The 22,675-nt window shown below is 42.7% G+C and overlaps 1 protein-coding gene across 1 annotated transcript; it reads right to left on the bottom strand.

Moving 5' to 3' along the window:
- Positions 1–515: 515 nt before the first annotated feature.
- Positions 516–17,893, bottom strand: CACNG1 (calcium voltage-gated channel auxiliary subunit gamma 1). Its single transcript, XM_090060496.1, has 4 exons — positions 17,473–17,893; positions 5,896–5,970; positions 2,831–2,968; positions 516–1,493 (listed from the first exon to the last, which is right to left on the bottom strand). Exons 1-4 carry the CDS (start codon positions 17,705–17,707, stop codon positions 1,267–1,269), a joined length of 675 nt encoding a protein of 224 aa, XP_089916622.1. The 5' UTR covers positions 17,708–17,893; the 3' UTR covers positions 516–1,266.
- Positions 17,894–22,675: the final 4,782 nt, after the last annotated feature.

Below are 22,675 nucleotides of genomic sequence, written 5' to 3' on the forward strand. Positions count from 1 at the left end.
TTCCATCACAGCAGAGGATATTCCACTTGTCCTGCCATGGGAGTGTAAACCTTTGCTAGATGAGTTTAATGTCATTCAGTGGAAATCTGCCCCTACCCGGGGGGTTAAGGCACAGTAACCATGTCACCAGATCTAACTTATCCCAAATGTCCATCAGTTCAAAATGAGGTCGGGTCACTGATGTTTGGTGAATGCAAATCCCTTCCCTCATTCTGAATCCCTTACCCAGATTAATTTATTGGGCCAAGACAAGAAATATGGCTGTCCCCATCTTGTTACGGTCTGGAATTATGTTTCTTGTGTAGTTGTTCCAAATACTGCATTTAGCAAAAGACTGTACATTTTCTTTTGCAAAACAGTCATCTAGAAGAGTGCAATATTCCAACAAAAGTTCAATAACAAGAAATGACTGTGAAACTACATACAGTCAGTTCCACTCAGAGCTACAGCATAGCAGACACTCATGTGGCTCATCCATCCAAACCACTGTCCAGAAAGCAGAAATTATATCTCAGTGGAAGATTACGCCTCTTTATTAAAGGAAGATATTATCCTTGTTGTTCAATACTTGTGTGGCTTTGCCATCGGAGTTCAAATCGAATAGGAATTATATGACTTTTACATTCCTAGTGAAAATGATTTGCGGACCTTTCGGAGGTACAACTGGAAGGTCAATTTTTATCCCTAAAGTAAGCAAAAACCTCTTTTACTGTAACTACAATATAACCCTTACAATGTGAAGAGCTCTATATTATTTACAGACATTGGTAGATTAAGCCTCACCACTTGTGAGGTAGAGAAACATTATTCCCATTATACAGATGGGGAAACTGACTCACTGAGAAGCTCGACTTGCACGGGGTGTTTGCTGCCAAGCCAGGATTGCTTGGCTTAGCTATCCCAGCTTCCAGTCCTGTGCTTTAACCACTAGAATATATAGCTTCTCATTAAACAACCTCCCTCACATTTTCCCTCCATTTCATTTGCACAAAGTATTCCCAGACTGCAAATTACCTCTCTCAGCCTTTAATAGGTTGAAGGCAGAAATTTTAGGTGTAGTAGAGCACAGTTATTTTACATATAACCCAACCTGTTGATCTTAATGCTTTTTTAAAACTATAATTAGGATTGAACTTTCCTTTGGTTCAATGATCAGGTTTTATATAAAGGTACTTTTGTCTTCGTACACTGCCATCCAGACATTAAATAAACCTCTTTTACAATACTCTCTGGCAGAGCAGAGCCAGTGATCTGCGATGAACATGTTTAGTGCTCTGGTTCTGCATCCATACAGGTCTCCCATGGGTTCTGGGGGAAGCGAGGCAAGGCGATTAGGAGAAGAGCAATTCCACAGACGAAGAGCAGGACAAAAGAGGCACAGGCACAGGCAAAAGACCATGAATAATAGTACTGAATCCAGGATGTCTCGTCACTGTCAATCATCCTTTTCACAGACTGTCTCATGACTTCAACAGAGATGATAATGCAGAGACCTGCAGAAAGGAGGGAGGTGTGAGTTGGAAAGGCAGGGTTTCCATTTGTATTCAGTCCATGTTGCTTTCATTTGTTAATGAACCTCCCCCCTCTCCCACCTTTCTGGTCACAAGAGCATGCAGTGAAGTTCGTACATGCTTCATAGGTTAAACATTAGTAGATACCAATATGATCATCTCCTCTTACTGCTTGAGTAACACTGAACACTTCACCCAGTGATATACTTGTCTTAGTGACTGTGGAGGTAGAGCAGATCCTTTAAAAACGTACTTTGGAGAAGTCCGAGTGATAGATAACTTACCACTTCCATCACAAAGTTCTTCCAAGGATTTCATGTCCTCACAAGAAAAATTTGAACATGCTTCTTTCATTCACAGTGGAGATTGATATGCCTTTGTCTGCTAGTCCAAAGATTTCTAAGTGTCTTCCCCCTGCTCAACTGTAGACTGGAATCATCCTTTAAACTATACAGCCTAGAAAATGCCATAGTCTTTGCAGTTTGGCACCCCTGCCTCAGACATGGATTTACAGCACAGTTAGCAACAGCATTTCATTTCAGCTTTGAAAATCCCAGACACTTTTTTAAGAGGGGGGAAGAAATGAAAGTCTTATGGGCAGGTGTTAGCTAGGACTGGATGTGACTAGGAATCATTAAATACCCTGCATACATCCATCAATGCAAAACAGAACTTGAAAAGCAAAGAACACACGGTATAATTTGTTCCTTCTGAACTGCATCCTAATACTAGGTAAAACAAGAGAATTAAAAATGGTCCTAAGATTACCAGAGTGCTATTGGAGAGATGTGGACTACTGGAAAACTATCTACCTAATCTACATTACTCTTTATAAAGCCCCTCTCCTTGTGGCATTTATGTACCATAGTGGTAGCTAAGGCACAAGAGGAGGTTGGGGTGCAAAAGTACTGATGGTTTTCCGAAAATTTACTCCTCAAGATATTAAGGAACACCTTCATCAGCTGAGGCCTATATGAGCTGATCCTTTGGTTTATGATGTAGTTGATCCCTGTACCCCTTGAGGCCCTTGCACGTCCCTTCTCTTCTGGAAGGTCCAACACTGAATATTTCAGAAATATCTCATTTTGTTTAGAAAATCCTAAAGACTTCAAACACAGTTTCGATACAGTTCCCCAGACCACAACATGGGGTGTATTAAATGGAATTCAGTTGTTTAATGTGTTCTTTCTCCAAGAGTGGTCTTCCTGGCAAATGAGATTTTCTACTGCTCCCATTGTCCTAGGTTTGCAGTGCAAGCATGCGCGCGCGCACACACACACACACACACACACACTTCTAAGTCGCACTAAATATCTTACCTGCAAAAGTGTAGAACATGGAGGCTGGCCTCAGGAGATAATCCATTTTTTTCCTAAAGGATAAGAGGACGCAGATCGTTCCAATGATTGCAAAACCGACACTGAAGATTGCAATGGCTGCAGCTGAAATACTATATTCTGTCAAAGCCAAACAGAAGGGGAAAAATTATGAACAAGTTTCCAGTATGCTGGACTGATCCCATTGCAAAATCACTGTAGTGCCAGGAACTAAAGAAAGAACCGTTTTAAAACAGAAGTAGACAGTTTTTCCTTGCTGTAGATAGGAGGCCCCAGTGAACCCTGTGTTCCTGGTACAGAAAAGGTATGGCAAACATACACAAGTCTTGCTTGTGTAGCTGCTGATTTGTGGGGCAGTAGGAGCAAGGCCCAGGACTGCAGAGAACAGAATGGCCCAGCATTCCCTGCAGGACAGTGCAAGACAGCCCACCATATGGCTTCATTATTATTATATTCTGATTCATTTGTATTTCTGCAATGTCTAGTAACTCCAGGCAGGGTCCATCCCCCCTTTGTGGTAGGCTTATTTTCATCTCTTCATACAATTACCCAGCAAAATGTTCAGCATGTTTATTAGATTCCTTTGCACCCAAGTTTTATCAGGTTTTATCAGAGGGGGTGAAGAGCTGGTCTTCAATGCGTCAAGTGCTCCACTTCATTATTCCATCTAGCTAGACAGAAAGGCCCTTGTACTCCTCAAGGCCCCTGCCACAAGGAGCCATTGTGCCAGGTACCATACAAACGTACCTTTGGAGACAGGTTTCTGCCCCAGAGAGTTCAACCTCGAACTAGACAAGACTGACAAAGTGGTACAGAGGCTCCAAGAGGTAAAGCGGCTTGTTCAATTGTCAGTGGTTACAAAGCACATCCTCTCTTTGAATCAAAACAGCATTTCTCAGCCATGTGAAAACCTAGGTTTTTTCAAGGACAAGGGAAAAGGCTCTCCAGAAAGCTCCTCTATCCAGTTAAGCGATGTGTAAGCATTATATGCTTCACCCAGATAAAGAAGTCTGAATGGAAGAGGAAAATTGCTAATTAAATAATTTAGACTTCCTTTTACATTTTGCATTCATTTCCAGACTGGTTTAATATTTAACACATGTAGCCACTCATGGACATCACAGTGCCTTGTGCGGTTTGCTTCCCAAGCCATTATTGAAAAAAAAAAATCTTCTGGCAAAGCCATGAAGAATCCTTCTCTCTGGTACTAAATGACTTCCACAGAAATGCAGCTATTTTTGTAGGAGAGTAAAGCATATTACTGTTTGTTCTCCTTGTCTTTTCATGCTACTTGTTCAAGTAACATTTTCATGCTATTTCATTTCTTCTGAGTTTTCTCTGCTTTATGGTAGAACTGCCCGAAAGAGTTAGTTTCAATTTGAGAATCTTTTGCTGTGGTTTTGGCTTTTTCTTTTCAAAGAAAAGAAGTGCTCCATAATTTTCATCTGAAGTGACTAATAATGTAATGGATACAATTTTGAGTTCAGATGGCTAGATCTAATAGTGTATTAATGGATAACAAAAGCAGGTAGCTCAGATATTTGTTCTTTTATCCACACAGTGTATCATTTAAAATTCACAGTCTTCCCTGTCTAGGGAAAATTGGTTCTTTAGAAAAGCTGTGCTGCAGGGTTTTCCATCATTATTATTTCAGTGGAAGCAAAGCAGATTGTTTAATATGTGTAATGCAATCATCATCTCATTTATTCCACACTAAAATATGTGGTACAGCAAAAATATAAAGGAATTTATCCTTAATGAGAGAGAGAGGCAGGCACTTTAGACCAGCACTAAAATTATTAGGCTTTTAGCAAGGATTGATTATAAACAACTTGAAGTGTCTGTAAGGGGCAGGTAGTTTTCTATTTCCAGGCAGAATAAATGTTATCTGGGTACATTTCAAATGTGAATGCATACATCAGACACCTCCATCCCATCTATTCATCTTTTCTTTTCTTTCTTCTACTCATTATTGTAATATTTGGATATCTTTCATGTGAAATCAGTAACATTAGCAATTTTAGTGGCTTTCTGTGCTTCACTCTTTTCAGAGTCAAAACTGCCTAGAGTAGGAGTCATCAATTTAGATTTTATTCATGTTCTCTCTTTTTGTTGACATAGGTAGAAGATAGCATGAATGCTGTAAACATCATTTTTTAAACTTTATTAACCAGTCCAATATATAAAAAAATAACACATTTATCATTAAAAGATGCATCCAATCCTATAAAATATACAGAAGGACAGATATTCACCACCCATCAACAGTGCTTCTCTAACCCAAACCAGTGTCCACGGGTTTGTGTTCTTTTCTTATCTTCCTTTCAGTCGGTGACAGTCTCTTTATGTTTCAGTCGATGTTTAGCTTTTGTGTTTCTTCATCTCTATATAATGATTCACCTTCTTTTTTGCCTCCGTACTCTGTATAATACAAATCTCACAATCTTCTACTCATCTCTGCTTTAAAATTTTATATTTATTTTCCAATGTTTTCTTAAGCATAAGCTCATAGAATTGGCACTCTCCTTCCATATCAAAAAAAGTTTCTAAAAATTCATGGTTTGGACACTGGAGAAAATTCTTTTCTTAGCAAATTCCAAGAATTTCTACCAAATTTCTAGGTTAGCATCTTTTTTTTCTTTTCCACTGTAGAACACTGACTCGATAGGACTTGAATATCATTCTTCTAGTGGAAAGACTTTCCACGAGTTTTTAATTTGTTGTTACACTTGTAATGTCAGTGCCTAATAGGCAATTTAAGCAGCCTCATATATGGGACAGGGACAACCTGATATCATTTGGAGGCTTGAAAATTAGTTTCCTCAAAAGGCTTGTACTTTTCCTGGTTCAGATAATTGATTTATGGCATATAAAAACCTTCATTTCAAGGCCAAAGATGCTACTTCAATTCTAGCTGTAGTTAACAAGAGTTTCACTATTGACTTGAACAGAAGCAGGGCTTGGCCTGAATTGGAAAAGCTATTTACATTGCATCCAATTCACCCAGTAAAGTCAGCAAAAACTTCCTCCTCCTAGCAAATCCTTACCTCTTTGAGTGCTTACTTCAAATATCTCTGCACTCTGTCCTGGTGTGAAATGTTTGAAGTAGGAACAGTTATGTTCTGAGGAAAAACAAAGGAAAATGTAGTTGACAAGTATAATTAAAAATCATAAGTAATAGCAGTATTAATTGAATCAAATTGTTAAAACAGTGTGGTTTTGGAGTCAATATTAACAGGACCAGAATTTTGATCAAGCTACAGTGATATCGGATATGCCGTTCATCTAAAAACAAATTGGGAAATGAAATCAAATCCCAATCTAGGAAAACACTTACACAGGTGCTTAATGTGACTTCAGGCAGACAACATATGGTTCTGAAACCCTAGTACTGCAGAATATTTCTTGCCCAGCCCAGACAAAAAAAAAACAACAGCCCAAAAAACAAACAACCTGGTAGAACAAGCAGGCTACCCAGAAACTTCCTATGGTTGTTTCAAATTCATGTGAACTCTCCCTTTAGTCAAGCCCCGTAAAATGCAGGGTGGCTTTGCTAGTTCCTGGCGGTTGCTCAGATGTAGATGGGACAAGAAACTGATGCACCGATTTTTATACTGATATATTTTATTTCCAAGCAGATAAATGAAAGTTGCATGAAAGGCATTAGACTCTGTCAACAGATATAAGCTGCCAGAAGGCTATCATTGGAAACAACCTATGACACCTTTTATAGGCTGTTCTCAAAGAGAGCTGTGCCCACTCACTGCTTTGTCTATTTTAAGCATGAATTAAAGCTAACTCCTTCCTTCCACCTGCTGCTACTACAGATTCTTGCTACACGCTACAGGTTTCCCTCGGTTCCATTTGTGCAAATTTGCTCTCATGCGATGACCATTTTGATACCAAAAATTCGTTATACGCAAGGTAAATTCACTCTTATTTGATCGATGTGGTCGAAGCCCGTAGTCAGCTGCTTTGTGCAGTACATTGTGGGAGTGACACGCACCGAAATATATAGTCTCCTGTGTGGCTCTGTGCTCCTTGCTCGTTGTCTGAGACACATATTTCTGTAGTTGCTATCCCCTTTATGATAGTGCCCTGTGCTTGGGTGTGCTGTCTGCTGTCAGTGACTTCCAAAATTGTCTTTGCCAAAATTGTGACTACCAAAATTCTACCAAAAAGCGGTAGAAATGGGTCTGGGAGTCAGTGCAGTTGAGGTCTTGGAATGTAATCCTATTTGTTACATTGTAAAGTGGGTTCCTTTTACTTGAATTCAAGTTATGCACTGTTTCCTAGGAACGCATATACTGCATAAAGCGAGGGAAACCTGTACTCCATTTCCTGATAACGACAGCCTCCAGAACCTGGTTTGGCATCCCCTGGCTCCTCTGCCCTCCCGTCTCGTGCACAAGTCACATTGCCAACCCATCCTTGCTCCACAATGGCATTTCTACCAAGGCCCCAGCTCCAGCCTTTTAAGTAAAAAACACCCTAAAACCCCTGGACTCACCGTTCCTGCCTGGTAGGGGGGGTGATCCCCACTGCCTACCCCACTTTCCCATGCCTGAGGCTGCTGCAGAAGTGGTGAATCGCGGGGTTTTTCTCTTTTTTTTTTCTTAATGGGCCAGAGGTGGGGTGGGCAGGGCAGCCATAGGGGTGGGGGCTGGGGAAGGGGGGGGTCCAGGGGCTCATGCAGAGCCCTCCATCCGGTGGAGAGCAGCAGAGATTGCCCCCTACCTGGCAGCACCCAGTGAGTTGGGCCTTTTTTTTAAAGGGCTGGGAGCCGGAGTGGGCAGGGCAGCCATGGGGGGTCTGGGGGAGCAGGCGGGGTCACAGGGCTGGCAGGGGTCCCCTCATTGTCCCCTCTCCCCTGCCTCTTACTTACCAGCTCCAAGTCCAGCTCCAGCTCCATGCTGCAGCTACCGGGGACTGCCCGAATTGTTGAATCGATTTGGACCTTTTAATTGGTCCTGATTCAATTCGGATTCAGAGATTCTGACACTGAATCAGGGTGAATCTCCTCCGAATTGAATCAGCACCTGAAGCTTTGCACAGCCCTAATGAGCAGGGGTTAAAGTAAGGGAGCATAATAAAATTGCGTATTCCTCTCCTCTGTTGGAAACGGAGGCCCTTTCCTGGCTCAGGTGAGCAAAATTTTTTCCCTATGCATGCATGGTTGCCCGCTTGATGTGGCTGGGGGAATCAGACTTCCCTCTTCTGCTTCACTCTGCTTTAACCACTGGTAATGAATATCCCATCTGTCTCCTGTCACTCCCTGACAGGGACTAGAAGGGAGAAGATGCTATCTTGGTGCTAGTTCAGTCCACAAGGCTTTGCAGCATGGAATTTTCTTACAGGTCACTGAAACTTTGCTGTAAGGGGGAATCTATTAAAATGAAATTAAGTGTGCAGCATTTGACTCTAGTGGAATAGACCAATTGTACCAGTCTTTCCTGGGTTTTCGGACTTGTGTCTAAAGTTATTTGGTGGTGTGACGCTCGCTTGCAAACAAAGGCTTCAAATTCCCTCTTTAGCCACAGGATGAAAAGTTTCTATCTGTGCTAGCAATAAAAAAAAGAAGCATGCTTTCAATCTGGATAAATGTGTGAGTGAGACAGGGGCAGGTCCATTCAGTAGATGGTCATTGACTTTCAGTGTTGCCAGCTGTAGCATTAGGAAGGAGTGTCTTTACACTTATCATCTATTTATAACCTTTTTAATTGAGGGCTTGAAGAATACATATAGTTGAGAGAACAATTGCTTGCCAAGGGTTTGGAGGGAATTGTGTCATTAACAAGATGCTGCCAACTGGAGCAGTATATAGTCTGATTGTGTTTTTTTCTATTGGCTAGCCTATTTGAAGAGCGTTCTGTATTTGTGGGCCTTATTAAAAATCACATCTTTGGTGCACTGCGGAGTTTGACTCTGCTTTACCATAATCACTAAAGTAACTGCATGTAATGCTGCCAAGACTGCAGGAAATGTAACTGTGGCAGATGGCAAATGGTCATGATTGTTTTAATGATGCCCATTGTTTGTAGAACAAATAAGGGAGGAAGGGGGAGAGGGAGTGGAGGAAGTTGGCACAGCTGCCCTGAAATAGTGGAAATAAATGTCTATACATGAAGAGGGGACTTTAGGATTCCACACCTCTTTGCAGCACACTTAGGCCTTGCTTGCACTAGAAATGTCAGCCACTGGTGTCCAGCCATGCATGTAGCTGCACCAGTGCACAGCCTTTGTACAGGCCCACAAATCCATAATAAGTCATTGGTGCTGGCTGAATCCACGGTAAATTTTCCTGGTGCAGGCCGTGGCTTTGTCTCTATCTTGGGGATTTGTATGCCACTGGCTGGACGTGAACGACTGCAACTAAAAAGATGCCCCACTGCAGACAAACATTCCCTTGCAGAGTGATGGTATATTGACAGCGCTATCCTTCAATAGTGATAAAGTGCCATAGGTCTGCACATCATCAACCAGATTCTTTAGTTTCTCCTACAACATAAATGCCATATCCTAGAATTGTTGTTCCAAATATAATGTTTTCTATCTGGTAGGAAATCAGACAAGTACAAAGAAGCATGTGTAACCCACATGTTTGGAGCTCATTAGCTGAAGATTCTTTTGAGAGTTAGGTATTTTTTATTTATATATATATATAAACTGATTTTTATTCCATCCTTCAGCTTCTTCTCATGTACCGTTCGGTTAATAGTTGTTCAGCTCTGGCATCCAGTGCCCAAATCTCTTTTTATCCTTGAATAAGACAGAAACAAACATGTTTGATCTCAAACAGATATGATGGTGCTTTATGTTTGTTAAGCCACTGCTTAAAGATGCAAAAACTGCAAGTGAAGAGCACAAAAAAGAACAAAGAGGCTCCAAGGAAACAGGACCTGGGCCACTAGTTTGTGGCTGCTTCATCCCTTTGACAGTGATCTTATGGTGGCTGCGAATGTAGGTCAGTGCTGCTACATACCAGGGACCTGGAGGCTGTTGTAGGATTCCTGTCATCCCTATAATAGTGGGCAAGAGTTGGCATGATGAAATATAAAGATTTTCTTGATTCCTTTGGTCTTGTTTTTAATTGCTCTTCAGAAGTGTAAGGTGTTGACAGAAAAGAATTCTAGTTCAGGTCGATGTATTTGAAGGCCACTGGTCAAACACCCAACCATCTCTGATTTGCCTAAGGATGAAGGCCACAACTGTGCATGTATCATTGATGAATGATAACTAACTGCCCTGTGTTCGAACACTCAGTTCAATGAAACATGCTCCTAGGATGGTTCAGGGGGAAGTTTTTTTAGCTCTGCTATTTGCATATGAAATACGGAAGGCCTCTCACCCCCAAACTGCATTTAGTACCAGGTGTCAATACTCTCCATTACCCTGCTGCCACACCCATTAAATACATTTTGCATCAGCGAAACACAAGAAAGTTTTCTGTCATATGACTAATACTCACCAACTTCTAACTTTTCAGCTGCATCGTTTATCAGTTACCAGGAGGGTTTGCAATACAAACTTGGGATTCTGATTCTTTGATAGATGACAAACAGGCTGATGAATGATCCCCCTGATACTGGAGCAAGCACATTTGACATCCTTTTTCACTGCAGTTGCTTTACAAATAGAACAAGTGAGCAAAGCAGCACATTATTAATTATTTGAAATACCCTAATGCCTAGGAGTCCTAATCCTAGTACCCTGAATACTTAGTACCATGGTACTCTGAATACTTATCACTCTTTCAAAAAGGTATCCCCAACACCACCCCATTTTCTAATCAGAAAAAAGGGGCAGAGGGGATATTGTGGCAGTTCCTGGGGTTGTCTTTTTAGAGATGAACTGCTGGAATGAGTGCAGGTTATCCATGTAATAAACTGTGGTTTAGCTTCATAATAATCCTGCCAAGAGGTTATTAAGTCAATGTGCCAGCTTTGGGGAAAAGGCTATTACAGAGCATACATTTATCAGAGAATAAAGCTGGATATTTTTTTCTAAGATTGATGGTGGTGAGATATACTTGTCTTCATGTCAGTGATTCTTCAGTGAGCCACTGAGCTGGGAATACCTTTATCAACAAAACCCCCCATTATTCAACAGAGCTGAGCTACTTCAAGCCCTTTCCAGCACCACCATGAATTAGAAAACTCCCATTTCTGTCACATTACATTTACATAATGACTAGGGTTTAAACAAACTTCATAATGGATGAAAACGTTGTGGCATTCTTGCTTTCTCACCTCCCTTAATTGCATTCTCTTCGTGATAATGTTACCCAGCAGCTATGCTAGGAGAAAAAAATCCTTGGGCTTTGTAGATCTTCATTTGTAAAGCAGGGTTCTCAAAGTATTCATAGTATGGTTCACAACACAATAATCTTGTTAAAAGATACGAACTAATTGCAAGAATCACCAAGAAAGGTGCAGGCATAGGGGGAGGAATATGGATAGATGGGAATAGTAGCACTTCCTGGCCTTGAAATTTGTGAATCTTGCAATCTGTTCATCCCCTCCCTTCTTGGGCATTGAGGAAAATGGGATAGTCTGCCCTGCTCTCAACAGATCCGTAATACTTGCAGCTCTCTATTCAGTCTCGGGTTTCCAGGCTTCATCTGGTAGCCTCCAGGAAGGAACTGTCATCTAGCACAATTGGCTAGATGTCTTTTCTGTTTTTTGTTTTTTCAATTTCTGGCCACTTCCTGAAATAGTGGAGATTGGCCACAGCTGGGGGCAGCACATAAAATGGGTTTAAGCAGTGCTCTGAGGTGCTATAAAAAAATCTTCTTTCTTGGAAGCCTGGCTGTTGTCTTACCCACGTGCTTGGGGTCATATCAATCATTAGTTCTGGAAGCAGGGATTTTCCCTCAGGTCATCTAATCATGTCCTTGCCATTGCACCTCATCTCATCATTTCCTTGCCATTGCAAGGGTCTCGGGCTTGTGTCGTTCCCAGCCTGTGGCCCAAAGCTTAGCCTCCTGAGGACTGAAATGAGGACACCTTCAGTTCAACAGGTGTTTTGGGCTTGATATAGGGTGCCTGCATGCAAATCAATGGCTTATAGAGTAGTGCAGGAGGGATAATCTGTTGGACCCAAACTTTCTGAGTCTAAATGGAAAAGTGCAGCTCCTTTTGATCCAGTCAGTTTTACAGGTCATTTGACTAAACTCCTTTACATACAGAATAACACAGGTTACTTTTCACCCTCATCCCTAAACCAGCATGAACCTCGGCGTTGTTTGAAAGGATTCCAATGGAAGATGTTGTATTGCTGCTGTGTTCAGAGTTACCCGCTATGCTGTGTGGGAGTTTCAATAGGTACACTATCCAAGGGACCCTGTACTCGATACTTCCTCCAGCTGCCTTATTATCTGTCACACTCCTAGAAACGTAGATGGGTTTGGCCTGGTGAGCACTGAATATTTCTTTGTAAGTGTCTATTTCATCTCAGCCCAGCTGTGGGAGGCAAATGATAAATGAGCCAGTAACAGTGTTGTTGTGGCCACAGTAATTCAGGAAAAATATGCAAGAAGCAAGACTGGTGAGGTGAAATCTTCTCTGTCTTGGTCCAACTTCATAGCTGGGAGAGATGTTAGATAAGCTTTCTGGCACAAAATGGTCTTCTTCATGTCTGCAAAAAAAGCAGTTACTATCTAAGCTAACTAGCAGGCTCTTAACTTCTTTGAATTTGGAGCTCAAGGAAAGAATAGACTGTATCAAGCCTTAGTACTATTAATGACTCCTTCCCTCCAGTGAAGTATTGCTTACTCTGCCCACTGGACAAAACAAAGCCCCTGTGCCCAGATATGTCCCTTCACCCTGATGTGATCCATCAGGCTTGTATGCCAACACCTAGTGCTTGACTCACAGTGGGTGAGGACCGGGGATGGCCTCGAGGGATAGCTCATCAGTTGAAGTGCCTTTGCTGGGAATACCCACGCCACGTGGAAGCGTGGATTTTAATGTTGTTAGTGTAGTCCTTTGGACTTTAGGAGTAGATGCATCAAATTATAAAAGGCTGGACCTTTCAACAGAGGACTTAAGAAAAAGTGACTCAGTGACTCAGTTCAGATGGGCCCAAGAAGGGTCAGTTTCCTGTGAACATCAGGTCTTTTAACTTAGATACTTAGATCAGGCTTTTTGACAGGGTACTATAGGCCAGTTAGTCTTACCTCGATCTTGGGCAAGCTTTTTGAGAGAATTATCCTGGTGCATGTCCGTGAGGGGCCAGAGGGGGATGTTATGCTTGGGGGCAACCAACACGGGTTCATTAGCGGCAGATCCTGTCAGACCAACCTGGTGGCCTTCTACAACCAGGTCATCAAATCCTTAGATGCAGGGGTAGCGGTGGACATAGTCTTCCTGGACTTTCGGAAGGCCTTCAACACTGTCTCTCACCCTGTTTTCATTAAGAAACTGGGGGACTGTGGTGTCGACACCCACACAGTCAAATGGGTCGCCAACTGGCTGGAGGGCCGCACCCAGAGGGTGGTAGTGGATGGGTCCTTCTCAACCTGGAGGGACGTGGGCAGTGGGGTCCCCCAGGGCTCGGTCCTCGGGCCCGCACTGTTCAACATCTTCCTCAGTGACTTGGACGAGGAGGTAAAAAGCACCCTGTTCAAATTTGCTGATGACACTAAGATGTGGGGGGGTGTGGGCACACTAGAAGGGAGGAATAGGCTACAATCAGACCTGGGCAGGTTACAGGGGTGGGCGGAAGAGAACAGGATGGGATTTGACACTGACAAGTGCAAGGTGCTGCACCTGGGGAGGAAGAGCCACCACCATACCTACAGGCTGGGGAACTCCCTTCTCATCAGTGCAGAGGCAGAAAAGGATCTTGAAGTCATCATTGATGCCAAGATGAACATGGGCCGGCAGTGTGGGGACACAGTCAGGAAGGCCAACCGCACCTTGTCATGCATCCACAGATGCATCTCAAACAGGTCCAAGGAGGTGATCCTCCCCCTCTATGCGGCACTGGTCAGGCCGCAGCTGGAGTACTGCATCCAGTTCTGGGCGCCGCACTTCAAGAGGGATGTGGACAACATGGAGAGGGTCCAGAGGAGGCCACTCGCACGATCAGGGGGCAGCAGGGCAGGCCCTATGAGGACAGGCTGCTGGACCTGAACCTGTTCAGCCTCCAAAAGAGAAGGCTGAGAGGGGATCTAGTGGCCTGTTACAAACTAGTCCGAGAGGACCAGCAGGCACTGGGGGAGTCCATGTTCCCCCAAGCATGACCAGGAGTGACTAGAAATAACGGTCACAAGCTGGCAGAGGGTAAATTCAGACTAGACATCAGGAGGCGCAACTTCACGGTCAGGGCAGCTAGGATCTGGGACCAACTTCCAAGCGAAGTGGTGCTGGCTCCTACCCTGGGGGTCTTGAAGACAAGACCTAGACGAACACCTTGCTGGGGTTGTTGGACCCCAGTACTCTTTCCTGCCATGGCAGGGGGTTGGACTTGATCTGCTCAGGTCCCTTCCGACCCTACTAACTATGAAACTATGAATCTCTACTTCTATGGTCCCATTTTTTTTAGTATCTGAGAACCTGATAATTTCTCAATGTATCCTCACAACAACCATGTGCAGTACAGCAGTCCTGTTATCCCCATGCTATAGCTGGGAACTGAGGCACAGATAGCCTATGTGACTTGCCCAAAGTCACACAGAAAATGTGTGGCAGAGCAGGGGAATTTCCACCTGGTGCTTCCTGAAGTCGACACCACACTTTTTACCTTTTTGTGCTATTATCTGAAACCGGTGGGGTTGGACTCAGGGTCACCTCTCAGGTACGTTTTACTATCCCAACTATATAGATAAGACAAGAGAGATGCTGGAAGCAGGTCAAGTCACTTGGTCAGATTCAGTCAGCAGTACTGTGTCGGCACCATTCATGTTGCAATTTCATAGATTTGTAGATTTTTTTATAAGAATAGTGTTCATTTATCCATCTGCTTCCAGCATCTACAGGCTATAAAAGTCACTTGGTGACATTCTACATCATGCCCATATCTTCTGGGGGATAAGGAATAAGATTTACCTTTTAAAAAGCCATCCCATTTTGATTTAAAGATTTGTCGTGATAGAAAATCTACCCCATCCTCAAGTAAGTTATTCCAAAGGTCTGTTACAGTTAAGGCTCACACGTTTAAAACCTGATGTCTAACCTAAACTTCCAACTACTAAATCTTGTCATTCCTTGGATAAATTTATGAACCCTTTCTAGTTTATTAACATATTTCTGAAAGTAATTTTAATTCTCTTTGCCTGAATCACAAGACCTTTTCTTAGCTTACAATCCCCAAGCCCTTCCTTTTCATGCCATACTGTGCTGAGCTCAACAAATAAATAATAGTAGCAATGCCATCCATCTTTTCCACAAGTATGACCGGGTAAGTGGCTATTAATGAAGTAGTAAATACTTGTCATTTTTCAAATGATGATGATGGTGTAGGATTTAATAACTCATGACATTTAAGGGGAAAAAAAGATCTACTGATATGGTCGCAAGCAAAATCCCTGCTTGTCTGTTTGTTCCACTAAACTTTCTTGACGAACCCAAGCTTGACAACTGGAATGCCTCTTTTTCAAGAGTGTGATGCCATTACAATAATGGCAATATTACCTACAATATAAGGGGGAATCCTGAAAAGCAGTATTCTTGGGCTTCTTTTCAAACTCTGCCATGGACCATATGTGTGGCTAGTTTTAGTCCACCCCTCCCTACTTCAGATTCCTTATATGGACAATGGGTACAGTAATATTTACCTTATAGTGGAGATATGAGAATTTTATTAACAGTTATAAAAAAAAAAAAAAAGTATGTGGGGGACAGGCTCTTTCAAAGCCTCCAGTAATAGGATGACAGGTGCTAGAAAATTAATTGTTATGGGGTTGGGATTAAATTTAATCGAATCTCATGAATATCTGCCAAGTGCTGACCTGTGCAGCGTACAAAGATTATGTCTAGTTTTTTCAAGTTGCTTTGCAGAGGACTGGCTCACTACTTCCATAATTACCTATTTGTTTACTGGATACATTAGGAAGGCAGTGCAGAGGGTGTGGATAGCTCAGCTATGTGACAACCATGCAAGCACATGGTGATGTCCATCAAAACCAGCAGTCATTTCGCTGCTGCAGTGACTCAGAATCTGTTTTATTGAGACAGCTGGGTATTTATAAGTTATAAATTTATCCAGCAACATGCAGTATTGGTGTTTCCATGAATCCTTATTTTTATGTTAAACATAGAAGTTCTAATGTTTGCAAAACTAGGATTGCACATACAGGTATATTACAACACATTTATTATGCATATTAGATATGGCCTACAGCCAGTTGTCTGGATTCAAACATCTCCAAATTTGGTGGAAGGCTGGATCTGAAAGCTGTGGATCAGATCTCTAATAATAAATTAATTAATCACATGAATTGAGATTTATCATTACGCAATTTTATAGCATATTTACAAATATATTAAAATCTAACCTTAGCTTCAAATAGTATTTCTAACAAGCAAAGCAGCCTGTTACTTCTGCTTGGGAAATAATCCAATTCATGGCAAGCCTCTTTAAAACACAGCTTAGTGAAGTTGTGAGTAGGGTATTAGCACATGTTGCATGATCTTGCTGACTTTGCAATCAGCCAAAATACAATACAACTTTTTAATATATCATGCTAATGTAATGTTCTCCCTGGAAACCAGCTACTTGACCACCATGCCTATTAGTTGCACTAAGGACTACCTACAATATATGTTACTACTTATCATGAAGAAAGGCATCCGATTAAACTTCATTTAGCAATAATTTTGGAATATATTTGCTTGTAGTCACTGAAGTTTAAGGAAACCCAATAACTGGATGATATATTATTTCTAATTCAGTCTGCGGGATTTTTGGCATTTAAATGAGGGAGCTGGTTTCCAGGGAGGACATTACATTAGCATGATATATTAAAAATTGTATGATTGTCCAAAGTTGCACATTGTCTGAAGCAATGATAATTATTCAGGGTAGCTTGGGGATATGTTAATATCTTTCCTGCACAAGTTGTCCCTTTGAAGTTATCTGAACCAGGAAGTTCTTCTTCTGAGCTAACTGCAGATACTAGATTTTGTCTTAAAATCCTCATACAGGCAAACCTCACTGTGAAAATTATATACATTTTCCTTGAATAAGGACTTGTGTAGGTGTTTTGGGGCTGGGCCTATTGAAGATTTCATCAAAACACCAGTGAGAAAACGTCCCATTTCCCTGATTTCAGTCTATGCTTTCTGCCATCTCCTATCTGTTATACAAACTATATTCTTTTTTTTTCTGCACAGAAGCTACTGAAAGGTAGTGTACTGAATATACTTGAAGATATATACTGTGGCAGTACATCATGTAGTTAAGATAAGCCTCAAGGAAATATGAAAATAAGGTGTATTTTCATGCTAATATGAAACCAAATTCACTCAGGAAATCTTGTAAGACTAAGTGCAATGCGAACAAAGAACCATATCTCCTTTTCAATATGTCTTGTAGGTTCCTAAAAGACACGAATAGCAATAACGTGACATTTTCTCTCAGGCGTTTCTGGGAAGGGATGTGAAATGAGCATTGACACGTACCTCCTGGCAGACTGATCGGTCCACAGCCCTTCTCTTTGGTATCCTGCACGTAAATCCGTTTTGTGCAAAGCCGCCATAGCCCAAAATGAGCAGCCTCACAGGTGGCATTGTACTGTAGCACTTCAGGGCTCAGCACTGCCCAATGATCAGTCACCACAGCTGCAAACAATAAAGCAACACCAACCAAAATAATGGAGAAAGTTAGCCGGATTTTCAGTGTTTTGCCTTCCTCCATGGCTGGACTGGGTTGGAACACATAGAGCAGCCTCTGCCTGGTGATTACTGCTGAGTCTGCCTTGATCTGCTTGCATGGAAGATCATTGCAAGTTATTCAGATGGTCTCCCAAAGTCTTGGCATGTCTAAGCATTTTCAAATGTCAGCCCTGTGATGCAAAAAAGAAGAACAGACTGTGGGCTGGGATGGATATGGCCACAAGTACAGCTGTTGAGATATATCAGGAGACTGGATGACTGGACTTGTGAGTGAGGATTCTTTTAATGCACGTAATAAGTGAAGTAACTGCTGCTGCAGCTCAGGTTACTGGTTCATTCCTCCTTGGTTTGTTCTGCAGTTCCATATGCCAACTGGAAGCAAAACTTGATCTGTATAATTAAATCCATGGTTGTAAGACCAAGGCCGCCTGACTCACAATGTGACCAGGAACAGTCAATGGTGTAAATTTTTAACTTCCCAGTTAGTATGTAAAAATATCTTATTGTAACTGAGATAGGCATGAGCTCACTTTTATTTAAAAAAAATCAATATTGGATACAAAATCAATCTCCTCCTTGTCTGCAGGCATTCTCAATCCTGGGAGAATGTACAACACAAATTGCGCAAATGTATCCAAACACCTCAAAACTTTGTAGAAGTCAGGGTTTGGATCTAATTATGGAACCGAAGTTTTACTTTGTAATCCAGGTATATCTCCACTGTGATAGGATTGGATAAATAATGGATTTTTCAATTTGGTGGTTAAAACAAGTACTGGAAAAAATGTTTTGGTTGAAATCACAATAGAAACTTTAAAAAATTCTTTTTGATGAAACAAAAGAAGTAAGGTTTTTCTTTTCTTTTCTTTTTTTTTTTTTTTTGAAATCTAGCCCAGACCATTCTGTTTGAGCCCTTCTTTTCTTTTAAAATTTAGGTCAGTTATTAAATGGAAAATGCCATTTTGAAATGATTTTTTTAAAAAATGGGAAAATGAAATATTACAGCATTTCCAAAACGAAACATTTCATTTTGGAAATGCTAAAACAAAATGTCTGACACTTTTAAAAGTCTTTTCTCTATTTTTGGCCAAAACTACCTGCCAAAGTTCATTTCACAAATAGTTTTGGTTCTTCCAAAATTTCTTTTTAGGCAAATTTGCTGGTTGTCAAAACTGTTCTGCCCTGCTGTCCATCTTGCCCACAGAAAACATGCCCATTAACTGGAAAATATGTATTAAGGCGCTTGCTATCCAGAAAAACATTTAGCCATGAGTGGAAAGGACAGAAATTTGGCTAAGCATTGTCTCATCGGCATTAGTTTTTATTGTCACAGACTGAAAGAGAACCCTCTCAGCAAGAGTCTAAGTGGGGTTGGAGCGGGGAGGGATATAGACGAAACAATGCGAGGTTGAAATGCTTTTCAGCAGTGCAGGAGATATTTTTTTCTTTCAGGCTTGCCTCTCAATTGACCCTAAATACTGTAGCTGGCAGGGAGCCTGCTCAGTAGTTGTTGGCATGCTGCTGTACATATCTGGCATGCAGGTGACTGAGTCTGTGCTTGTCAGCTAGCCAGCAGCACTTGTTTTATGCAGGATTTTAGCCTGGTGTGTTGTTCTGTTCTATCACACTTTGTCTTACATTGATGCTCTTCTGCAGTAGATTTTTATTAAGGTGTAAACAGGCACCAGCAAATGAAGTGGATCAGTTGTGCTTGGATTTGTCTTGGCACAGCTCCTTGGCTTCACTGGGTGAAATGGACATCCCACAGGATCGGGCCCCTGCCACTCCTGGGAGCATGTGGGGCCCAATCCTGCAGGACAAAGTTCAGGGCAGCCGTTTCTTAGTCTTGCATATTGTGTGTGTGTGTATGGTGTGTGTATGTATGGTTGGGTGTGGGGCATGTGTGTGTGTGGGGGGGAATGTATGGTGGAGTGTGGGGTGTGTGTATGTGTATAAGGTGGGGTGGGATGTATATGTATGGAGGGGTGTTGGGGGGTGTGTAAGGTGGGGTGGAGGGTGTGTGTATGGTGGAGTGTGGGAGGTGTGTGTGTGTGTAAGATAAGATGTGGGGTGTGTGTATGGTGGGGGGGTTTGTGAGGCGGTGTGGCTGTATGTGTGGGGGGGAATAGGGTATGTTGGAGGGGTGCATATGTGGGGGGGTTGTAAGGGCTGGGTGTGGGTGTGTGGCACTTGTGAAGTGTGAGGGAGGGTGGGATAGCCACCATGGTGCATAGCCCCCACTGGCGGCAGCAGCAGCAGCAGCAGCAGCAGGCGGGGGCTCTCAGGATGCCTGTGCCCAGCGCAGGTGCCAGCACCCGGAGGCACGTGACTGTGTCCAGCGCTGCACATCGCAGGCAGGGGGAGGGACTTCTGGTGCCAAAGGTCAGGGGTTAGGGGCAGGACTTCCATCTGAAGATGGCGACCAGGGGGCAGGACAAGCATCAAGAAGTGGGCTACCCATGTGGCCCTTGACAGCTCACCAAAACTAGTAAAGCAGCCCTCCAGCTGAAATAATTACCCACCTCTGGTCTAACACTACCAAAGTTTTTAAATATTTTTTTTCCCTTCAAAAAACAGTCTTATTAAAACCCAGATTGTTCATTCAAAAATATGAAATTTTCCATGAATATTTTTTGTGGCTTTAAAAATTTCTTTGTCTTCAAAACTTCCTAAAGCCCTAGTACTTTTCATTCCCTAGAATCAGAAGTTGCTGTTGTGGTACTGTTTGCATCATGTCACTGGTGCCTGCTTCTGAGTTTGTACCTAACAGTGCCTTAACACATTCAACAGGCACAGTGGCTTGTGCTCCTTTTCTTCCAAGTCTTCTGGCCATGAGGGTGTCTCTAGAGGTAATGGAGCCTTCCCAGTAATAGAGGGAAACGAACAGATCAACAAGAACAGGATTTTACCCATGCAAACAAAAGTGTTTGGGGCAATCCTTCCAAGTTCCAGAGGTCTGTGGCCCTGAATCTACACATTTCCTTTGGTTAGAAAGCAGCTGGTTTCCTTACACAAAGCAGGGACTTTCAGTTGGGAGGTGGACTCTTTGGTCAGAAAAAGCCTCGCAACGTGTGCAGAACAGAGAAGAGTCACAGAAAACATCTTCTCCCATACAATGCATGGACCAGGCCACAGAAAATTAGGGAGAGAAGCCCTGCTATCAGAGTGCTCTCCCTCACACAGAAAAATAAAGGATATCGCTGTGTCCAAATTGTAACACGGTGAAATACAGAAATACATAGTGAATGGGACTCTCTCCTTATTGTTGCAACCCTACTGGACTTCAGCACCTCAGCTGACACTGCTAGAGTCAATAGTAGCTGCATGGTTGTACTTTTGATAAATGTTGTGAGATACCTGCCTCTGTGGAAAGGAGTGGAGGACCTAGTGTGAGTCTCTAGAATGGGGATACCGTGGAGCCGAGGCAGCCGAGTGAGAATTTGGAGGTCTGGGGTTTCTGTGAAAGCAACCCCAGCTTCATGAAGTTTCCACTGGGTCTGTGGACAGTGTGAGTGGTGGGGCATGTAGCCTGCTCCCTGATAGAACAGCACAGGGAAAATCTTCCAGTGGAAGCTCCCAGGGCTTCCCATCTTACAGCCATCAGTCCAGACCTCTGTGATGTGTAAGAGGGTTGAGTAGCCAAACTAGTAAAGATCGGTAAAAAAAAGTTGAGATCAAAGCAGTTACAGCATGGCACACATGAGAGGAATTAGAGCATTGTGCCAAAAGAAATCTCATGGGGTTCAAGAAGGACAAGTGCAAAGTCCTGCACTTAGGACGGAGCAATCCCTTGCACCGGTGCAGGCTGGGGGCTGATGGGCTGGGCAGCAGCTCTGCAGAAAAGGACCTGGGGGTGACGGTGGACAATAAGCTGAATACGAGCCAGCAGTGTGCCCCTGTTGCAAGAAAGCTAATGGCATCCTGGGCTGCATTGATAGGTGTGTTACTAACAGGTCAAGGGAAGCTATTCTTCCCCTCTATTCAGTAATGGTGAGGCCACATCTGGAGTCCTATGTCCAGTTTTGGGCTCCGCACTGCAGAAAGGATGTGGACAAATTGGAGAGAGTTCAGCAGAGAGCAACAAAAATGGTTCAGGGACTGGGGGACATGGCTTGTGAGGAAAGACTAAGGGAACTGGGCTCATTTAGTCTAGAGAAGAGGAGGCTGAGAGGAGATTTAATAGCAGCCTTCAACTACCTGAAGGAGGGTTCGAAAGAGGATGGAGCTGGACTGTCCTCAGCAGTAGATGACAGAACAAAGAGCAATGGGCTCAAGTTGCAGCAAGGGAAGTTTAGGTTAAATATATAGGAGGCCGGGTAGTAAAACACTGGAACAGGTGACCCAGAGAGGTGGTGGAAGCTCCATCCTTGGAGGCTTTCAAAACCCAGCTAGACAAAGCTTTGACTGGGATGATGGAGTTGGGGCTGGTCCTGCTTGGAGCAGGGGGTTGCACTAGATGTGACCTCCCAAAGTCCCTCCCAACCCTCATTTTTGGTGATGCTATGTTCTGAGAGGGCTCGTGTGGATTGGCATAAAGCGGCACCCCAGTTTCTGATGGACACAACCTTTGCTCATCCATGTCCTTTCCAATGAATGAACTATTTGGTTTCATGACACTGATTCCAGCAGTGTTCTGTTGCTAAGGGTGAGTGGGCAAATCTCTCACCAAGCCTAATTTCAAGGGCTTTAATATTTCAGGTGTTTCAAATCACATCAGGCTCAGATAAAATTTTCTTGTTGCCTGCCTGGCTTGAGCAGTTTTGTTTAATATTTTAAACCCATAGACCTGTTAAATTAATTTCACCCATTTTCTTTTTTTTTCCCTAGATAAAGAAAAAGGTTTTTGAAGAGAGTTTCCAGTGGTTTAGGGTTTTGTCAGGATTCCCCTGCAGTCAGTGGTTGCATTATTGTTTGACTTCAGTGCCTTTGGATCCAGCCCTTAGCCCCCACATTTTACATTTTACAAAACTTTACAGAGATAGAAATGTTT

The sequence above is a fragment of the Crocodylus siamensis genome, chromosome 8, assembly GCF_052110815.1.
Source record: "Crocodylus siamensis isolate JL-2025a chromosome 8, ASM5211081v1, whole genome shotgun sequence".
NCBI lineage: Eukaryota > Metazoa > Chordata > Crocodylia > Crocodylidae > Crocodylus > Crocodylus siamensis.

Excerpts from the sequence above, each read along its gene's own strand:
- CACNG1 (XM_090060496.1), bottom strand. The coding sequence starts at position 17,707 with ATGGAGGAAGGCAAAACACTGAAAATCCGGCTAACTTTCTCCATTATT. Across the intron at positions 2,969-5,895 it reads TGAAGTAAGCACTCAAAGAG|AATATAGTATTTCAGCTGCA; the intron begins GTAAGGATTTGC and ends TGGCTTTGACAG. Across the intron at positions 1,494-2,830 it reads CATGTTCTACACTTTTGCAG|GTCTCTGCATTATCATCTCT; the intron begins GTAAGATATTTA and ends TCCTTTCTGCAG.